Raw genomic sequence first — 18404 nt, forward strand, 5'->3', positions numbered from 1 at the left:
TCACCATCAGTGTGTTCTCTACAGTTAAGAGTCTGCTTCTTGGTTTTTCTCTATTTATTTCTCCCCCTGTGTTCATCTGTTTTGTTTCTTAAATTCCACATGAATGAAATCATATGGCATTTGTCTTTCACTGACTTCTGTCACTTAGCATAATACTCTCTAGCTCCATCCACATCATTGCAAATGGAAAGGTTTCATTCTTTTTGATGGCTGAGTAATATTCTGCCGTGTACGTATACTACTTCTTCTTTATCCAATCATCAGTCAAAGGACACTTGGGCTGTTTCCACAATTCGGCTATTTCAACATATCTTTTTAAACAGTGGGCCTGGAACTAACAGAATACTTGGGAACCCTCCTGGAAGAATACTGTGAGCCTGTCACATCCTCTCCTCTGAACTCTAAATAAATCATACAAATGGCTGGGTAATCTCAGGCTTGTCATCATTTACCCCTGGGAGATCTTTTAAAAAATGGACTGCCCTTCAGACAAGTCTCCCCTTTCCTTTACTTGGAAGATTGATTTTCCCAATCTAAACACCCAACTGTCAGCAACTTTCACCAATTCAATGCCTTACCTTGAAGTAAAGCAATGTATCAAATAGTTATCTAATCGAAGACCCTATGCCAATGATGCTTGGTTTTGGTCTTTTGGTCCAAGTCATAAATAGCTTCTGTATATCATTTGTCAGATAGACATATCAAGTGGAAATTTTAAATCTTCTGTTGGGGTCGTCCTGAGCAAACTATAATGCACACACATGCCAAGGTTTCAACAGAATGGAAATATTACACTAACACCTTATATCAGACAAGCTTAGGTGATTCTGGTTTAAATGAAAAACTCTATTACCACTATTTATGATATGCTGTCAAAGGGCAGAATCTCATCCACCACCAAATCTAGACACTCAGAAAGATTATATCTACTTTTTCATTACCTAACTGCATATTTGAGTACTTGGGGGTACAATTAAGTTCAGGTCTGTCTTCTCCTGACTGAGATAGAATTTTCTGCATTCACAGCAATGGGGCAGAAATCCCAATGTAGCCTTTCCTTTGTCATTTCTGAATTTCTTTAGCTCTTACCTTCTAACTGCTCTTCTTTTATCAAGGAAAGCAAATGTATTCTTTAAAAGGAGCTAGACACTTGGCTCCAAGTTAGGCTTCTTCTCAAATGCCAAAACCTCCTAGAATCCCCTCAGTGAATCACAACCCCATTGAGCCACAGATTCAGAAGGTCAAAGGTATGAGTCAGCACTGGGGAGGGGGGAAGTCACTGATTCCCTAAATGAAAATAGGGTCCCTCAGGGATCATACACAGAGACTCAAGAGGCAAATGACACCTTCTGAATCACCAAAATCTCTTCACAAAGCTTCACAGTACGGTTTTCTATTTAGACATGAAGCATGTCCACCTCAGTTTTATTTCTAGAGTTCAACTGTAAATAAAACCTGATACTTACAAGAGAACATCTTGAAAGTCCATGAACTCATGTGCCACCAAGTAGGCACCAAACCGGAAACAGCCAGCATAGGAAAAGTACATCATTGCCTGGGTGATGGAAAATGAGATTCCAAAGATGTGTGCTTTCCTCAAAGAGTTTCTGAAAAGGAGACGTTAAGAAACTCACTTGACTTTCATTTCTCAGTCCTTAAAACATAACCTTTGATAGATCAGCGGTGGGGTACGGCAGACAAAAGTGGGTTCAATTTCCAAAAAAGTTAAGTTTGGTCCTCATTTTCCCACTTGTGAACGTTCAGGAAACTTCCTGATGGAGTATTAACTGCACCTCAAAGTACTGAAGTAAAGTTAAAATAAGCCAAGGAAAACATGAAGAGGGGTTAATAAATGGAAGTTCTTTCCCTTTCCCCCCACTTTTGGACACATAAGATATATGCACTCTATGGTAAATATTCATTCAACACAAATTTATCCAAAGCCTACAAGCTTCAGGAACCATGCTGGGTGATACAGAAGAATCAGTCATGTTCTTGCCCTTGGGGTCCAGGAGTCAAGTTGACTATAATTATGCAGTGAAGGAACCTTATGAATAACATGTTAGGGGAAGAAAGGAGGAGGCACAACTCTCTGGAGGAGTTAGAGAAGACTTCACAAAGGCATTAACATTGGTGGATTTTCTGAGCCATGTGAATTGGGTGATGTGGAGGTAAGGGCAGGCTGGTGAGTGGGTAGCCTCTGGGCCTCCAAGCCCTGCTTCAACCAGGTCAACTCCATTTCTATCTGTTTCATATATTGGGATTTCAAATGAAAACATTTTCAGGAAAAAAACCTCTACTATTATTTTTTTTTAAACCTTTGAAAACTCATCGATAAGGTCCAGCTCTCTCCATTTACCATACAAGAAACTGAGACTCAGAGAGGTTGGGCTTACATTTTTGAACCCTCACTGGAGGAGTTCATTAGCTTCCTTTAATACAGAAATTCTCCACTAGAGAAGTGTCAAAAGAGGAAGGAAAGGCATACTCAAGAAGCACCACCCCTCAGGTCCCACAGATAGCTCAAATTTCATGTTCCATAGAGAACTCATTCCCAATGAGAGCAAATAATAGGGCCATTACCCAAACTTGGCATCAGAGTCATTCTCTATCCTCTCTCCCTCTGCTTCCCATCACTTACCTACTCTTACAGGTTCTACCTCAGAGAGGTCAGGGTCTTGTGATTTCTGTCCTGGATAACTATAAGTGGTTCCCTTTGGTTCCCATTTGGTTCCCTTCTAGTAGCTTCTCCACTTGTTCCCTACATTCTGGCCAAAGTAATCCTTCTGAAAACAAATCTGATGATTGAAAAACCTCCCCACACTCCCCTCCCACTCTTCAATGGTTATTACCTGTATGGTACCTGCAAACTCTGTGCATACATATATTCAAACTTCTGCTCTCGAGTCAAAGAGACAACAGTTCGGAAGTTTTCGATTGCTTCGGTAGCAATCTGTCACAGAGAGCCCCCAGTCACAGAGGCAAACAAAACAAAACAAAACAAAACAGTTGCAATTAGTGTGAATTCCATAAAAGAGATTAATAAAATTAATTTTGTTGTTACATATTATTTATCATCTATGATCTTCTTCACTATGAGAAAGAATAGTAATTTATAAAATCAAATTTTAGATCTGGCAGGAAGATTGGCTAATTCAGTGTTTTTATAGAAAGAGAAGCTAAGGCTTAAACAGATGAGACACTTATCTAAAGCCAAAATTACAGAGGCAAGGTTAACCTGAGAACTCAGTATTTTATGTCTAGTGTAGTGCTCTTTCTTCTATGACGGTCATGTTTTAGGTTTATTGTTATTTTACATAAATTTCAAATGTGATGTTTATATTTTCTCTTTATAATAACCATTCATGAAAATTGAAGAATATTTGGAAAATACTGAAAAAATAAAGGTTTTTTTAAAAAAGCTACATATAGGTGTATTTTATATATTAGCTTACCTGTTTTTTTTCCTAAGCATATACATAACAAAATTGGGACCAAATTTTCTATTTGGCTTTACATCACTTTTTACGTTAAAAAATATCAAGAGCATTTTCCAAGGTCATGACATATACATTAATAATGGGATGTTTAATAGGCCACTTAATATCCCAGCCAGTTAAACATTCCTTTATTGTTGAACAAGGTTTTCCATTCTCTATTAAAAAAATTCTGTGATAAACATCCTTACACATAAACATTTGTCCATATTAAGTTACTTTCTTGGGAGAGGTTCTTAGAGTGAAATTATGAGGCCAAAGGGAACTAATTTTTAAGGAACATGGCACACATTATCAATTTGTTTTCCACAAACGTTCTATCATTCAGTTATTTTTTAATTGCATGTAACTTCCAATTAGTCTATGTGATTAGGATAAATACATCCTTTTGGAGTCTGCATAAAGGTCTGTGGAAAACATGAAAGATTCCAGTATATAAAATGAGACTTCAGCCATGGGACCTTGAAATATCTGTCTCATTCTCCTCCTCAGTAAAATGAAGGGGGTGGACAACTGTGAGATCATGACCTGAGCCAAAATCAAGAATGGGGATGCTCAACTGACTGAGCCACCCAGGCGCCCAGAGGTGAGAGAACTTCTAATGTGAGAAGAGTAAATAGCATTGAGTTTCCCTCAGAAGCCAGTGTGCACTAAATAATTTTGGAGAAAGCATTATACACATATTTCTAGAGAGAGGAAAAAAAACTCCTCCTCACACTTCTCTTCTTTCCTCAAATAAACTGAAGTTTGGTTATGGATTTTATTTCTGAAAAGGAAAAAGCATCTATGTTACTAAGATGTTCATTAGTCAGTAATAATGTGACAGAAATCTAAGGAGCACAGAACACAGACAGGTAGAGGTTATGCACAGGCTGACACCACACGGCCTTGCTCTTGAACACTAGGCCTGCTCTGTCCCTTTAAGGGCAAACCAACAGACATGGTCTTGGTCCCCATGGAGCTTATGTCTTAGGAGGAAAGACAGAACATTAATCAATAAACAAAGAAATAGTAAAAACAAACATAAAAAAACATCAGGTACTGAGAAGTGTCGTGAATTAATTCCAATGCAGGAAAGGCCCCTCTGAAGAGGTAGGTAATAATGGTGAGACTTGAGTAACATAAAGGAACCAGACATTGGAAGATCAGAGGGAGCCAGCTTGGAATGTTCTAGGAACTGAAAGAAGGCCCTGAGGCCAGAGGAAGGTGAATTCACAGAAGTTGTCAGGGGAGCTGGGTCATGCAGAGTTTTATAAACCATGGTAAAAGGTTGCTCTTATTTTAACTGTGATCAGAAGCGATTGGAGGGTTTTAAGTTGGGGTTAGCATGATCTCATTTATGTTTGTAAGAGATCAGGGTGGCTTGTGTGAGAGGAATGTAGAAAGTGGGTGGACAAGAAAGGAAGGAGTGGAAGCAGGGAGATCAGTTAGACTATTGCTGTGTGATTTGGGCAACTTACCTAACTTCTCTGAACTCTGGATTTTTATCAACTAACCGGAATAATTCAAAGGGTTATTGAGAGTATCAAATGGGAAAATGCACACAGAACTCTTTCCATGATGCTCGGTATATAATAAATACTAAATGGTAACCTGAGAATGATGATCTTTGGGAGTTGATATTCAAAATTACATAGACTAGATGTGCCACCAGCACCACTTTTCTCACCTGCTTCTACCTGTCTCATGAACCACCACTGAACACAGCATTTATCTCACCCCTAACCTTTGCGCAGTAAACCTGCCACATGTACACATATCCATTTCCGTCTTGCCCCTGTGAAAGAACTCCTAAAGAGTCTTAAATCTGATGTGCCCCTTCAAAGGTGCTAATCTGTCTGTGATGTGCAGCGAATTCCTTATAATTGAGCTTCTCAATCACCTCCTTCCTATAAACAACCTAAGTCTCCTTTGTGGGACTTTTTGAACACCTCAGGAAACGATGATACTACTAAAGAGTAATACATTTTTTTAAAATACATTTTGTCCTAGATTTTTCCATCTTCCCGCATTTGAAAAGTCTACCTTAGGTGGAAAAAACAAGAAAGAACAGCACTAAGTGAAGTGATTGGTGACAGCAAGTGTTCCCTGACAGGGGCCAATGTTACATGGGCCAGACCATAACCAGATGCCTCCTGCTGAGGCCCAAGACTGGGCCTCTGATAGCCTGAGGAGACCTTTTTCCCACAGACGCTAGTTAGGAAGCACTAAAGCTGTGGTCCAAAGGAATTTCCTGAAGGAATGCTAAGGAAATAAGGTACAATGTTTGAGGACAAAGTGTCAGCAGTGATGATCAACCTTCATGAAGAAGTACCCTCTTTGTCATTCTTTATTCTCTGGTGAGGTGCCTGGCCTGGAAACAAAGTACTTCAGACACACAGGCCTAGAGAGTCAGAGCCACTTGACCTTCCTCGGTCCCTGCCCCAACTCTTGGGAACCTCGGAAGGTCCACTAATAGATGTATCCCTACCCAATTTTAGGGCTCAGCCGTGCTCCAGCCATTTATATTTCTGCAATATACAAACTGTGTGATATCAGATTTATTCCTGTTTCTTTCTTTTTTAATGTTTATTTTTTGAGACAGAGACAGAGTGTGAGCAGGGGAGGGGCAGAGACAGAGGGAGACACCGAATCTGAAAGCAGGCTCCAGGCTCTAAGACGTTAGCACAGACCTGATGCAGGCTCGAACCCACGAACCGTGAGATCATGACCTGAGCCAAAGTCGGATGCTTAGCTGAGTGAGCCACCCAGGTGCCCCTCATCTCTGTTTCTTAACAGAGGCACAACTTTGAATCCTGGCTCTGAGGCTTATCAGCTCTAAGGCATTGGGATGATTACCCACCTGTGTCTCAGCCTCACCTGTAAGAGGAGCTAATAATAGAACCTACCTCATAGGATCACAATGAGGAAGAAAGCATTTGCCAGGGAAACACAGTAAATGCCATATAAGCATTTGTTTAAACAACAACAACAAATAGACAAGCATGGAGGAAGAGAGAGAGAAGAAAAGAGGAAAAGCAGGAAGAAGAGGAGGAGTAGAGGGAGAAAGGAGTAACAGTAGCAGCAGCAGCAGGAGGAGGAGGGTAAAGGTAAACAGAAACAAGATGCTAACAGGAAGCATGATAAAAAGGAAAGAACGCTAATAATTTAAGCCTGACAAAATAAATACCTGTAGGACCTTTTACTATTTTAATCTTCCCCATCACATGTAATTAAATGAGGCTACTTTCCTCAATAAAGGAATGGATTTCAGCTGACTTGAGGGAAAGAAAGAGAGAGGAAGGGAGGGAGTAGAGGAAGAGTGTGAAGATGATGGTTTGACTTAGAAAAGCTTAATAAAGTTAGTCGTCAGTCTGTGAGCCTAAGAATTGGTTTTGCTCCTTCTCTTCAGCTTCCAATCTGCTGATTCAGTGTCAAATAAGATTGCTGTGAGGAATGATTATAAAAACATTCTCCAAGCACAGTAGTAGCAGTGAGTAACAGAACGGTACTGATTAGAATATTTTACTCTATTAGATCGGTAGTCGTATTTAGACTCACCTTCCCAGCACCTTCTAGTTCTTTCTTATCTTTCAGTGCTTGTCCAGACAACATTTTCATTTCAACAACTCCTGCTATTGCAATGATGGGTACAATTGCTAAGAGTAAGAGTGTCAATTGCCAGCCATAGATTAAGGATATAATAATGCCTGTCCCAAGATTTGCTATATTCTGGGTAATGATAGCAAGCCTGGAACCTATAGCCTATAAAACAAACACACAAAAATTAGAGAAATGCTTTAATATTCTCTTTCAGATCCATGCTCATACTTTCTTGAGGATTATGACAATTCAGCTTCATGAAGTTCTATTAATTATCTTCTCAGTTATGAAATAAAAACTAAAGATTTACTTGTAAGTTCATTTGGTTTCTAAAATGAAGATTTCTATGACTTCAGAGCAAATACTCAAAGTAGAAGATCAATAATTCAGAGTTAAATTACATATTTGTATCTCTTCTGATTTTTGATACCAAGAAAATTTTCAGTAATCAATGAAACCATGGTCACTAAAGCTCTGCAAATGAGCAAGATAAAATAGCCTGACAGTTGGAAATTTCCAACATTAGATGCATAGCTACTCATAAGTTAAGCCTAATATTTGTCATTAAGGATATCCAAATATATCGTGGCCTATTTGAGATGCTTATTGTGTTTAATTTAACATGCATTTATTTGATTTGGAACAATGACACAGAGCTGAAAATTACAGAATTTAGGATTTTAGGCAGGCATCAGAGCCTTTAGTTTGAATGCCAGAGGGGGCTTGAAGCAAGACTTTCAGTAGCATGCAGTGACTTCCAGTTCTAAAGCCAGAAGTCAAACCATACAGTCAATTTACTACTCTATACTGTACTTCTCTCCTCTACGCTGGAAACACCTGAGCCCTCAAGCCATTCCAAATTCCTGCTCTGGCACCCAGATCTGGAAATGGCCCACGTTTTTTCCACTCTCAAAGTTCCCTCTGCCTGAGTGGGGTCAGACTTAGCTAAAGATCATGATGGAGTAGAGTCTAGAATGGTCACTACCTCCTCTGTGACTTTGGACAAATTTCCCCCAACTCTCAAAATGAGCAAACACACTGATTAATAACCAACACTTCTCTTACCTCTAAATTTTAGAACAGAATCCTTCACACCCCCGTTCCCATCATCCCAGCATCAACCCTCTGGTATCATTCAGTAGTGTTTATGTGATAAAAACACTAGACCGGTAATTAGGGGGAAAGGGCACAACAACTAGCAGGAGCCTCTGTACATGAAATTCTGTACCAGGAATTGCATCAGACAACATAAATGGTGGGGCATTTCTTTTTATTTGATGCAGTCACTGAGTTTGTATTCAAGGGATGCTTAACCACATTCGGCCGAAGTCAAAGAATGAAGTGGATTTCAAAGCCAGCTCTCTGTATTTGCAAACTTTCAACCTGAAAGTCAAAGGTTCTAACCTGGAGAGAGTCTGTGGCACTGGGAGGATGTAGAGTGCCCCTGTTCTTAGAATCTACAAGTCCTCCTCAGAATTCATTTCCCACAGCAACCAACTGAGAGAAGTGCTCAGAACATTCCCCAAGTTCAAGGCAGGTGACTGACTGAAGCGCATTAACCTTTCAGACCTATGACTGTTCAGCTTTGGATGGTAGTCAAGGTCATGAAAATAAGTAAAATGGGTCAAAGATGACAATTTCTCGCTTAATGTACATGAAAGGTGAGCGAAAAGATTGAGAACCTTAAGCTGATGAGGTCTGGGGAGATTTAGCTCCTTGGCTTAACCTGATATAGCACATGGAGGCCATGGCACCAGTTACCGTTCTGTATTCTAAAGACTAACACTCACGGTTCCAAAACTTTTCCTCATATAGAGTAGAAGTCTAGAATTCTAAGGATCACAGTGGATGAGAGAGCACAGCCTGGTAATTTTCATTTCAAAAGTAGAGCCAAGTGAAGGTAACACTCCAAAAACCACAGCCCAAGTGTGAAACAGGGTCCGATAAAAACAGGCTCACTCCTGAAACCCACTATCACCTCTCATAACCTCTCCATCCCACTGTATGTACACATATTTATATCTCACTTCCTCTTCTACTCATTTTTCTGCCCATCCTTCCTTGTCACTCCCTGTTCTGCTATTTATTTCCTCCTCCACACATGACCGTATTGCTTGAAATCTAATTTAAAACATTCGTGCTTACTGGGGGAAAAACAGCCTATTTCCTGAACCACCTTCTGAAATTAAAAACATTTATAACTTCATCCTTCCCTCAACCACCTTCTCCCAGGGAAAATTTTTAAAAAAAAATTTTTTTTTCAACGTTTTTATTTATTTTTGGGACAGAGAGAGACAGAGCATGAACGGGGGAGGGGAAGAGAGAGAGGGAGACACAGAATCGGAAACAGGCTCCAGGCTCTGAGCCATCAGCCCAGAGCCCGACGCGGGGCTCGAACTCACGGACCGCAAGATCGTGACCTGGCTGAAGTCGGACGCTTAACCGACTGCGCCACCCAGGCGCCCTGAAAAATTTTTTTAAATATGTGGTGGCTTTTGATCTCTGCGTGGCTCTCATTTGTTTTTTCCCCTGCAGAATTCTAGTCCTAATACCCAAATAAAATTTAAAAGCTCACCATTTCATAGGCAAAATATTGAGATCTATTTTCTTCCTGATTTATGTTTAGCAGAATTAAACTACTTATTCAAAAATACATCTGAGAAAATGTTTCACCGGTGGTGAAGTTAAATGTGAAAAAAATTTAGCCTAGGTCACCATTATCACTAACTACCTACATACACACAAACTGGGGGTTAGTTCTGCCTTGGGTGGAATGATTTTTGATAGCACTGATTATGTCAGGTGTTTTTAGATATAAAAAACTAATTTCACTACTTCCCACTGTGGAATAGACAGATATACACACAGATGCGTGTGTATATGTGATATATATATGTATACATGAGTGTGTATATGTACACATGTGTATATGTATGTATTACACATGTATCTGTGTATGTATTTACATACCTACACACATATCCCCCATCAGAAAGAAACTGGTCAGCTGGTAGCATCAGGTGGATACAATTGTCCCGTCTTGGCCAATTTGTGGTTATAGCTATTTCGGACTTTTCTAGCTCTGATGGCACTCACATACCTACTTGCTTCTTCTCCCCTGGTCCTTCTTTATTAGCCCCTGTTTTAAGTTCTGGACAACAGTTCCAACTCAGTAGCTCACACAGGCTGTGAAGGCATCCGTGCTCGTGGGGCCATGAGAGTGTGAGTTTGAAGAAACAAGTGAAAAGCGGACAGTCAACACCAGCAGGCCATCAGGGACTAATGGACTTGTTGCATGTGGCTGAGGACATCAGAGCAAGGGACAGGGCTGACCACACATTTTACAGATATAGGAAGGGACCACAGCCTTAAAACAGACCATAAGCCCAGAAGCATTTCAGAGGAGGGTGGAAGGACTACCAGCCCACAATGCCCAGACTGCCCCTGCTCAGGGTTCTGCCGCAACTAACTGAGTCCGTGTTTCCCCTAGGATGTAGCCTTCACACCAAAAGGGATATGGGATGTGTCCCTATGCGAGCACATACAACAAGGTCTCTGTGAAAGGCATACTAAAGTATGGCAGCAAAGTTTAACTAGGGGAAATAGGGTTTCAAAATTTCAGGACACAGTTTGTCCAGACTGATCATGCAAGATGGGAGAGAGCAAAATAAATTTATCCCAGGCTCAGTGATGGACTGTCATGCCAATGTAAATTAAAAAATAGAGACCGATGCTATCTGTCCTCTACCTACCATCCATTTCTCTCCTCCATTTACCAGAAAGTCCATTAACAATTTGCCCATTTGTGTTAGTCCTCTTTTCTCCTTTCGCTTGAAGCCACTCCCCAACAGACGTTGTTCCCACCACACCCTAGAAACAGTTCTTGTGAGAAACAAAAGCACCCTCTGTGTGGCTGACGCATGGAGGTGAAACATTTGGTTACCTTACAAACTCACCAGTAGTAAGTGGTGAGTTTACAGGATATTAATATCCCGTAATGCTCCTTCCTGAAACACTCCCTTTGTGTTGTTTCCAGGACCCTGCTCTCCTCTCTCTCTGGCCATTCCTTCACACTCTTCTTTGCAGGTCCATCCTCATAGCCCTGATGTAAAGGATCTCTATCTGTACAAAGTTCCTTGGCTATCTCATCCAGTCTCATTGGTTTATAAGCCACCGATGCACCGAAAAATCTCCAGATACCTATTTCCAGACCAGACTTCTGTGCTCAACTCCAGACTTGCATGTCTACCTGCCTTCTTGACATCTCCACTTGGGCGTCTAATGTGGGCATCTCAAATTTATCATGTTCCAAAAAGAACTCTAACTCTCCCTCAATTCTGCTCAATAGGCTCCCAGTTTCATTAAAAAGCAACTTTAGCTTTTAAGTAAAGCAGGTCAAAAATTGTGGAGACATTCTGGATCACTGTTTTCTTATTCCCCATAGGTAACCAACAAATTCTGTTGGCTGTACCTTCAAACTATGTCCAGAATCTGATTACTTTGTGTCACCTAACTATGACCACCCTAGTCTAAAACGCTATCATCTTTCCCCTGATTATGGCAATAGAGTCCCTGCTTCAACCCTTGCCCCCTTCAGCCTATTATACAGCAGCCTTTAAAGATTTCAGATCCCATCATTCCTGTGTTCAAAAGCCTACAATGGTTTCCCATTTATTTCCAGATATAATACTGATCTCAATTCTTATGACTCTTCCTTTCACTCACTTTACTCCGCCATACTATCCTCTTTATTGTTTTGGGAACAGTTATGGAAATGCTCTAGCCTCAGGGCCTTAGCACTTGCTGATCCTTCTGTTTAAAATACTTTTCCCTACATATCTACAGGGCTACTACCTTTCCCTCATTCAGGCCTCCTGCATCTATCACCAGATCTTTGAGGCCTTCCTTACCTGACAACCAGAATCCCCATACCCATATATCCTGCTGTTTTCTTTCCACAGCACTTAACGACAATGTGACATACCGTGTAGATGCCATAGAGCCAGAGTTGTCTGTTTTAGGAAGTTCAAAGTTATTTCAAGCAGGGCACATTCGGCTCTGTTAGGTTCTCTACAACTTGATCTAAACCTCAGTTTTTGTTGATTTGTTTGCCTCAAGCAAAGAAATCTGTATTAAAACAATTGCCAAGATTTATACTGTAACTTTACAACTGTGTGTGCTTCCACATTCAAAACCCAATTTATTTATACAGAAGGTCCATTTACTAGATAGAAGAAACTTTAAAATAGAGCTACCTTATAGAAAGGTTTAAAGATAAAGAATAATAAGGTTCAAGTGAGGGAGAGACACAGGAGAGATCACATGTTTTTTTGAATTCTACATTATCTTGTGGAGTTTTGCTATCAACAGCTGTAGTTGTGTTTGTAGAAAAAGAAATTGTCATTTCATCCACAAATCAAAACCTCCTGGTTCAACAGTTTCTAGTTAGATCGATCAAAGAGATTCATGTGGTGGTAAAATTTAAGCTTTGTAGCCTAATATGGTTGTTCCACTGCTTTAATTTTTTAATGTGCTTCTCATTTCTTTCAACCTGCTTTTAGATTTTTCTTCCCTCTCCTCTAAACTGCAATGTTCCTAAATGTTCATACAGAAACTACACACATTATTTTTTTCAGCAGCAATTACAATTTTCTCATTTTTAAAAATATAATTTATTGTCAAACTGGCTTCCATACAACAACCAGTGCTCATCCCAACAAGTGCCCTCCTCAATGCCCATCACCCACTTTCCTCTCTCCCCCACCTCCCATCAACCTTCAGTTTGTTCTCTTAATATTTAAGAGTCTCCTATGGTTTGCCTCTCTCCCTCTGTTTGTAACTATTTTTTCCCCTTCCCTTCCCCTCTTGTTTTTTTAATTATGTTTCAATGTTTATTTTTTGAGAGAGACAGAGACAGAGCCTGAGTGGGGAAGGGGCAGAAAGAAACAGAGTCACAGAATCTGAAGCAGGCTCTAGGCTCTGAGCTGTCAACACAGAGCCCGACATGGGGCTCGAACTCACAAACTGTGAGATCATGACCTGAGCTGAAGCTGGCCACTTAACCACCTGAGCCACCCAGGCACCCCTACAATTTTCTCTTGTTTAACTGATCACAACAGACTGGTCCTACGTGATATGCTGATAAGTACTTCCTTTTCTAAATAATTATCCTTCCATGTGTATCTTGTTAATAGCATGACTAAGTAGTAAATAACAAAAGAAAGTTGTAAATTATGTATACACTATACAATATATAATGTTTAAGCAGTTAACATTTTTGCTATAAAGCATATATACTGTGTTAAATACTTAACATTTTAATGATTATGAGAACACCTGTAATGAGAAAATTAATTTCCTGCTGAGATCCAAAATAGCCAATTAAGACAAACACCAGCACAAAGGAGGCACATACCCCTTTAACCTGAGCAGCGTCATTGGCAAGCCTGGTTGTTAATGCTCCAGTAGTATTTTTAGGGTCATCAAACCAGCTCACATCCTGTGGCAGAGAAAATGATTTTATTATCTTAAAGCTCTATTTATAAGACTCTTAGCTCTTAGGGCAATGACAGGGTCAGGTTGGTTATCACTTATATCCCTCGTATTTAGTACTCAAGATTTGACACTCAATAGACAAGAATATAAATAATTTCATTTATCAAAAAAATTTGAGTGTTTTGTTCCAAATGTAATTTTAATTGTTGGATCTAAACAATAGTGAACAAAAAAGAAAATGCTGCTGCTTTCATAAAGCTTAGATTCTAGAGACGTATGCCACGAGTAAATAAATACATACAGGGCCAGGTGTAAATAAATGCAATGAAGAAAAACAGATCAGAATAAGAAGGAAAAAAAGCGAAGAAAGGCACTAGGGAACAGAGAAGGCCTCTCTAAGATGATATTTAAGCAGAGATCTGAATGAAGAGAGGGAGAAAAATATTTGAGAGAAGGAAGAAATAGCATGTGCAAAGGCCCTGAGGCAAAGTCATACTTGATCTGTTTATGCACCTCCAAGAAGGCCTTAAGGGCTGCTAACAGCTTTAAGAGTACCTTTGTGTGAATTTGTAAAAGAAGTCTCTTCCTCTGGACAGATCTCCATTCTCATTTGGCTTTCCTACCCCTGCCCTCTCTCATCCTTGTGTAGCAAACCAGTGTGTAGACTGTACATTGGGGAAGGGGGGAAGCTGTAGAAAATGAGGTATGAGAGGGAGTGGGGACCACATCATGACCTTGGAGGCAACTGTAAAGATTCTAGATTTTACCCTGAGGGATATGGGAAGCTTCTAGCAGGATTTGAGCAGGGGGATGTGACTTGACTTATATTTTAGAAGAATGACTTTGGCTCTTAGGAGGTGAAACTAATGGATTTGAATAAGGATCAGGGCAGCGAGACCAGTTAGGAGGTTATTATAACATCACATAGAAAGAGAGGAGTCAAAAATGACCTCAAAGTTTTTAGCCTGAACAACTGGTAGAATGGAGCTACCATTATGGATATGGGGGAAGACTAGGTAAAAAGTAAGCCCTGTACAGAGGGGAGAAACAAAAGTTCAATTTTATTTTTACTTTTTTTTTTTTCAAAAGTGCAATTTTAGATATAAGATTGAAATGCTACTTAGATATCTAAATAGAGAAGTTGAATAGGCAGTTTAGATAACTTATATAGTTCAGGGCAGAATAAATGAATTGGGTTTAAAAAAATCAACAAAAGAAATCTAGATTAAAATTTAAGAACTACATACAACGGATTTTTTTTCTATAAAGCCATTTACATTTTTAAATACATAAATACTAAAAAGATTGTGAGTTTGAAGTATGAATTTATATCTTTAATAAAAATAGCTATGGTCCTGGTGGCTTGCAATTAAAGCAGTATCTACCATTTCCCCCCAAAGTATTAATGAAGAAGAAAGTGTTCTAAATTATCATAGCATGTATCACTTTGCTTTTTAGAATTACTGTGTTTAAGTGCCTCTTCTACTGGCATGTAACTTCCTTGAAGACAGGGACTGCTGAGGTTTGAATGCCTGACAATACTTAGTATTATGGCAAGCAGAAGGTCCTTAATGTGTATTTGATAGATTTAATAATTTATGGAGAGGGCATTACACAAACCATCAGCTCAACAGCCGAAGTATAACAGACCTAAGAGCTGGCCTGGCAGCTGGCAGGATAATGGGGCATTTGGTTCTGGACCAAGTTCAGCCTCAATCCTAACTGGAATCTCAGTTATAAATATGGTTTGACTCAGAGTCCTAGGACAGCGCCCCCATCAAACAGTGCTCTGTTACTCATTCAATTCAGTCCTGGCTCTGCCAGTCATGGGCCAGCAACTGCCATAAATATGCTTCTTTTTTTTTTTTTAATTTTTTTTAAACGTTTATTTACTTTTGAGACAGAGAGAGACAGAGCATGAACGGGGGAGGGTCAGAGAGAGAGAGGGAGACACAGAATCTGAAACAGGCTCCAGGCTCTGAGCTGTCAGCACAGAGCCCGACGCGGGGCTCGAACTCACAGAGCGCGAGATCATGACCTGAGCTGAAGTCGAACGCTTAGCCGACTGAGCCACCCAGGCGCCCCTAAATATGCTTCTTTTTAAGTAATGGTGGTGTAGGTGGGAAAGGATTGAGGAACCAAAGACAGCTGGGAAGATGTGAATGCCAACTAGAAATCCTAACACAGCAAACTGATGCTTCTCAGCCAGGATTCCAGTGCTCCTGGCATGTCCAGGGCATCCTTCTGGAGCCTCATGTTATTCACTGGCAAGTGATCAGTAATTTTAAGATGGAGGGTTATAAACTCACATACAAAACTTTCATGGTTGTTAAAGAAACTCTCCCTTAGAACTGGATTGCTTTGGGTTACATTCCCAGAAGCTCCCTCCCCCTTTCCCCAGGAAAATATTCACATCTGCCTGTTGTTAGGGTTCTGAAGGTGGAAAACGTAAGAGGCATTCTAGTAAGCCGTTATCAGCTTGTAACGAACACTATGAGCTGAACTGCTCTATCAGTCTGGCCACAGCAAAGAAAAAACTGGGTAGTCGGGATACATTTTGATTTGAGGAAAGAAAGGGCACAGGTAGCATCTCTTGGTGGGAAGACACACATATGGGTTCCGAGGGGAAAGAAGGAAAGAAAGAGAGGAAAGGGATGACTCTGCCTCAGCTGCCAACACAAAGGCTGGAGGTGAACCAGCTCTGGGGACCATCTGTGATGATCCCATTCCTTGTCCCACCCACAGCAGATGGACAGCAGGGCCTCTGAGCCCAACCTGGGGGCGGCGTCCAGCCACATCTGTGAGGAGAGACCGAGGGAAGACCATTGCACGAGTTCGCTCTGAGAAACCCAACTGCACTCCCTCTGCACGAGACCACGGGCCCAAGCAGGGAGTTCTGCACAGCCCCGGCACAATCCTCAGCAGACATACCTGTCTTAGCATGGATCTGAAGACCATGTATCGGAGCCGCTTGGTGAGGATCTCCCCAGCCTTGCCAAACGTGAAGCCCTGTGAAGAAGAACATGCCACAAGGAAGAAGACTTGTTACAGACCCAGCCATGGGTTACATGAAAGGAGGGAGAGTTGATGTCACGGCTAACGGGGACACCAGACAAAGTCAGAAAGCCTGATGCAGGGTTGGTGGTGTTTCGGTGACTGTGTACTAAGGGCACCTAGCCACAGCAGCCGCATAGCCAGGGGAGCCCCGTTTGGAAACCATCCCTGCTACTCCCCAGCTACTGGTGGGCTGATCAGGGGCTGACTGGGAAATGTGTTTCTTTGTCCCTATTCCTATCCCTGCTTATTTCTCCCAGTGAACCAGGGTCTGTCACACAGGAAGCTGAAGTGTTCCGAAGACAGGGGCACTCGAAGCAGGGTGGCTGTATTACCTATCATGCAAACCAGGACACTTGGAGAATGAAAAGGGGTGCTGTTAATAATTACACCAGGACCTGAGGTATAATGTGAGAAAAAAGAAATATTTGGTCACCCCAGCCATAAAGGATGCAGAGAACAAAGATAACAAATTCCCAGTTTCGAAGCTTTAAAAAAAAAAAAAGGTGTACAAGCAAAATAGTCTGGGGAAGAAGACGCCAAGAGGAATTTTCTGCACTGCCTCTCCTCTTCCCCCAAGGATATAACCTTCTGTGTCTGGGAGGAGTGAAGAGTTACTCAGGGAAATAAAGAGTCAGATGTGACAGCCACATCTGGGGAGGGAGGATATCAGAACCCTCATCCCAGTGGGTGTGGGGATTTAGGACTAGGATGGAGCAGCATCCCCCTTTCTTTCTGGAGCTCCAGGAAGCAGCAGTCTGTGGACGAGGCCTGACACACAATCTCATGGAGAAAGCAGAGTGGAAATGGCCGACGGTGCATCAGAAGAGGAGAGGCTCGAATAACAGCCCAAGTCCCTGCAGAATCAGAGACGTGGAAGAGGGCAGCCATAGCTCCTCTGGGCCCACTGAGACACATTAGCGAGAGAGAGAAAAAACACACGCAAAGAGCACAAGTGAAGCAAGAGCCAATTCTTCCAAGTGGTTCTGATAAAGGGGCACAGCCGGGTTGGACCACGTAACTGAAGGCCGTGGGCCCTGCCAGGTGCCAGCAAGAAGCAGGCAGGCACGTGACGTGCCTCTACTCTCTATGCCTCTGCTAACATAGACACTGATCTGGAAGAAGGAGGAAAGGGAGAAACCCTGGGTTAATTGAACTGAAGGCTGAAATTACTAAAACAGTAAATTTACTTAGACATGGCCAGATTAAGGTTTCTGTCACTGGACTGAATGAAATGTGAAATATCTCCCTCACTGCAGGAATATTACCGTTATTTCTATAGGGACCTAGCCGTTTTTAAGTGATTACTGTGACACTGTACTTTATACAAAGTACACGAACACATACACATATATGTGTGTACACCTATGACAACCCTTTTAATGATGGGAGAAGGTCATCCTTATGACAACCGTATAACCACTTTACAAACGAAACTAAGGTTTAGAGAGAGGACAGACACAATTGTAAGGTGGCAGAGTTGGAACCTGAATCTGGGTCTGTGAGAATTCCCACCAAAATGGGAACCCAGAGCCTGAAATTTAATCACCCACAGAGCTCCCTCCTTTGGTTTCTACATGAAGGGCTGAGCATTCTAACATTGTTCAGCACATTGCCAGCTCTACAGCTCTGAGGTCCTATAATTTAGAGCCTTTGTTCTCACTTAGTTTTGCCAGGCAAGTCCGGCTCCAGTATCCTGGAGCATCATTATGTTACAAAGGTAACTGCTTTCACTGCCTTTGCTTCAGCAGTTCACGTCTCCGTCTCCAACGTGTA

At 41.2% G+C, this 18404-nt stretch overlaps 1 protein-coding gene across 4 annotated transcripts in view; it reads right to left on the bottom strand.

Moving 5' to 3' along the window:
- The window catches only part of ABCB1 (ATP binding cassette subfamily B member 1), a 120434-nt gene that overhangs the window by 20332 nt on the left and 81698 nt on the right, over positions 1-18404 (bottom strand). For 3 of the 4 annotated variants that reach the window (XM_047848074.1, XM_047848083.1, XM_047848092.1), the window contains 5 exons: positions 16506-16583; positions 13495-13578; positions 7038-7241; positions 2853-2953; positions 1467-1607 (listed from right to left, as the gene is read on the bottom strand). In XM_047848074.1, coding sequence (XP_047704030.1) covers positions 1467-1607; positions 2853-2953; positions 7038-7241; positions 13495-13578; positions 16506-16583 — 608 coding nt within the window. The remainder of the gene's footprint in view (positions 1-1466; positions 1608-2852; positions 2954-7037; positions 7242-13494; positions 13579-16505; positions 16584-18404) is intronic. The other variant, XM_047848085.1, reaches the window with a different exon arrangement.

This window comes from Prionailurus viverrinus, chromosome A2 (genome assembly GCF_022837055.1).
Source record: "Prionailurus viverrinus isolate Anna chromosome A2, UM_Priviv_1.0, whole genome shotgun sequence".
In the NCBI taxonomy this organism is placed as follows: Eukaryota; Metazoa; Chordata; class Mammalia; order Carnivora; family Felidae; genus Prionailurus; species Prionailurus viverrinus.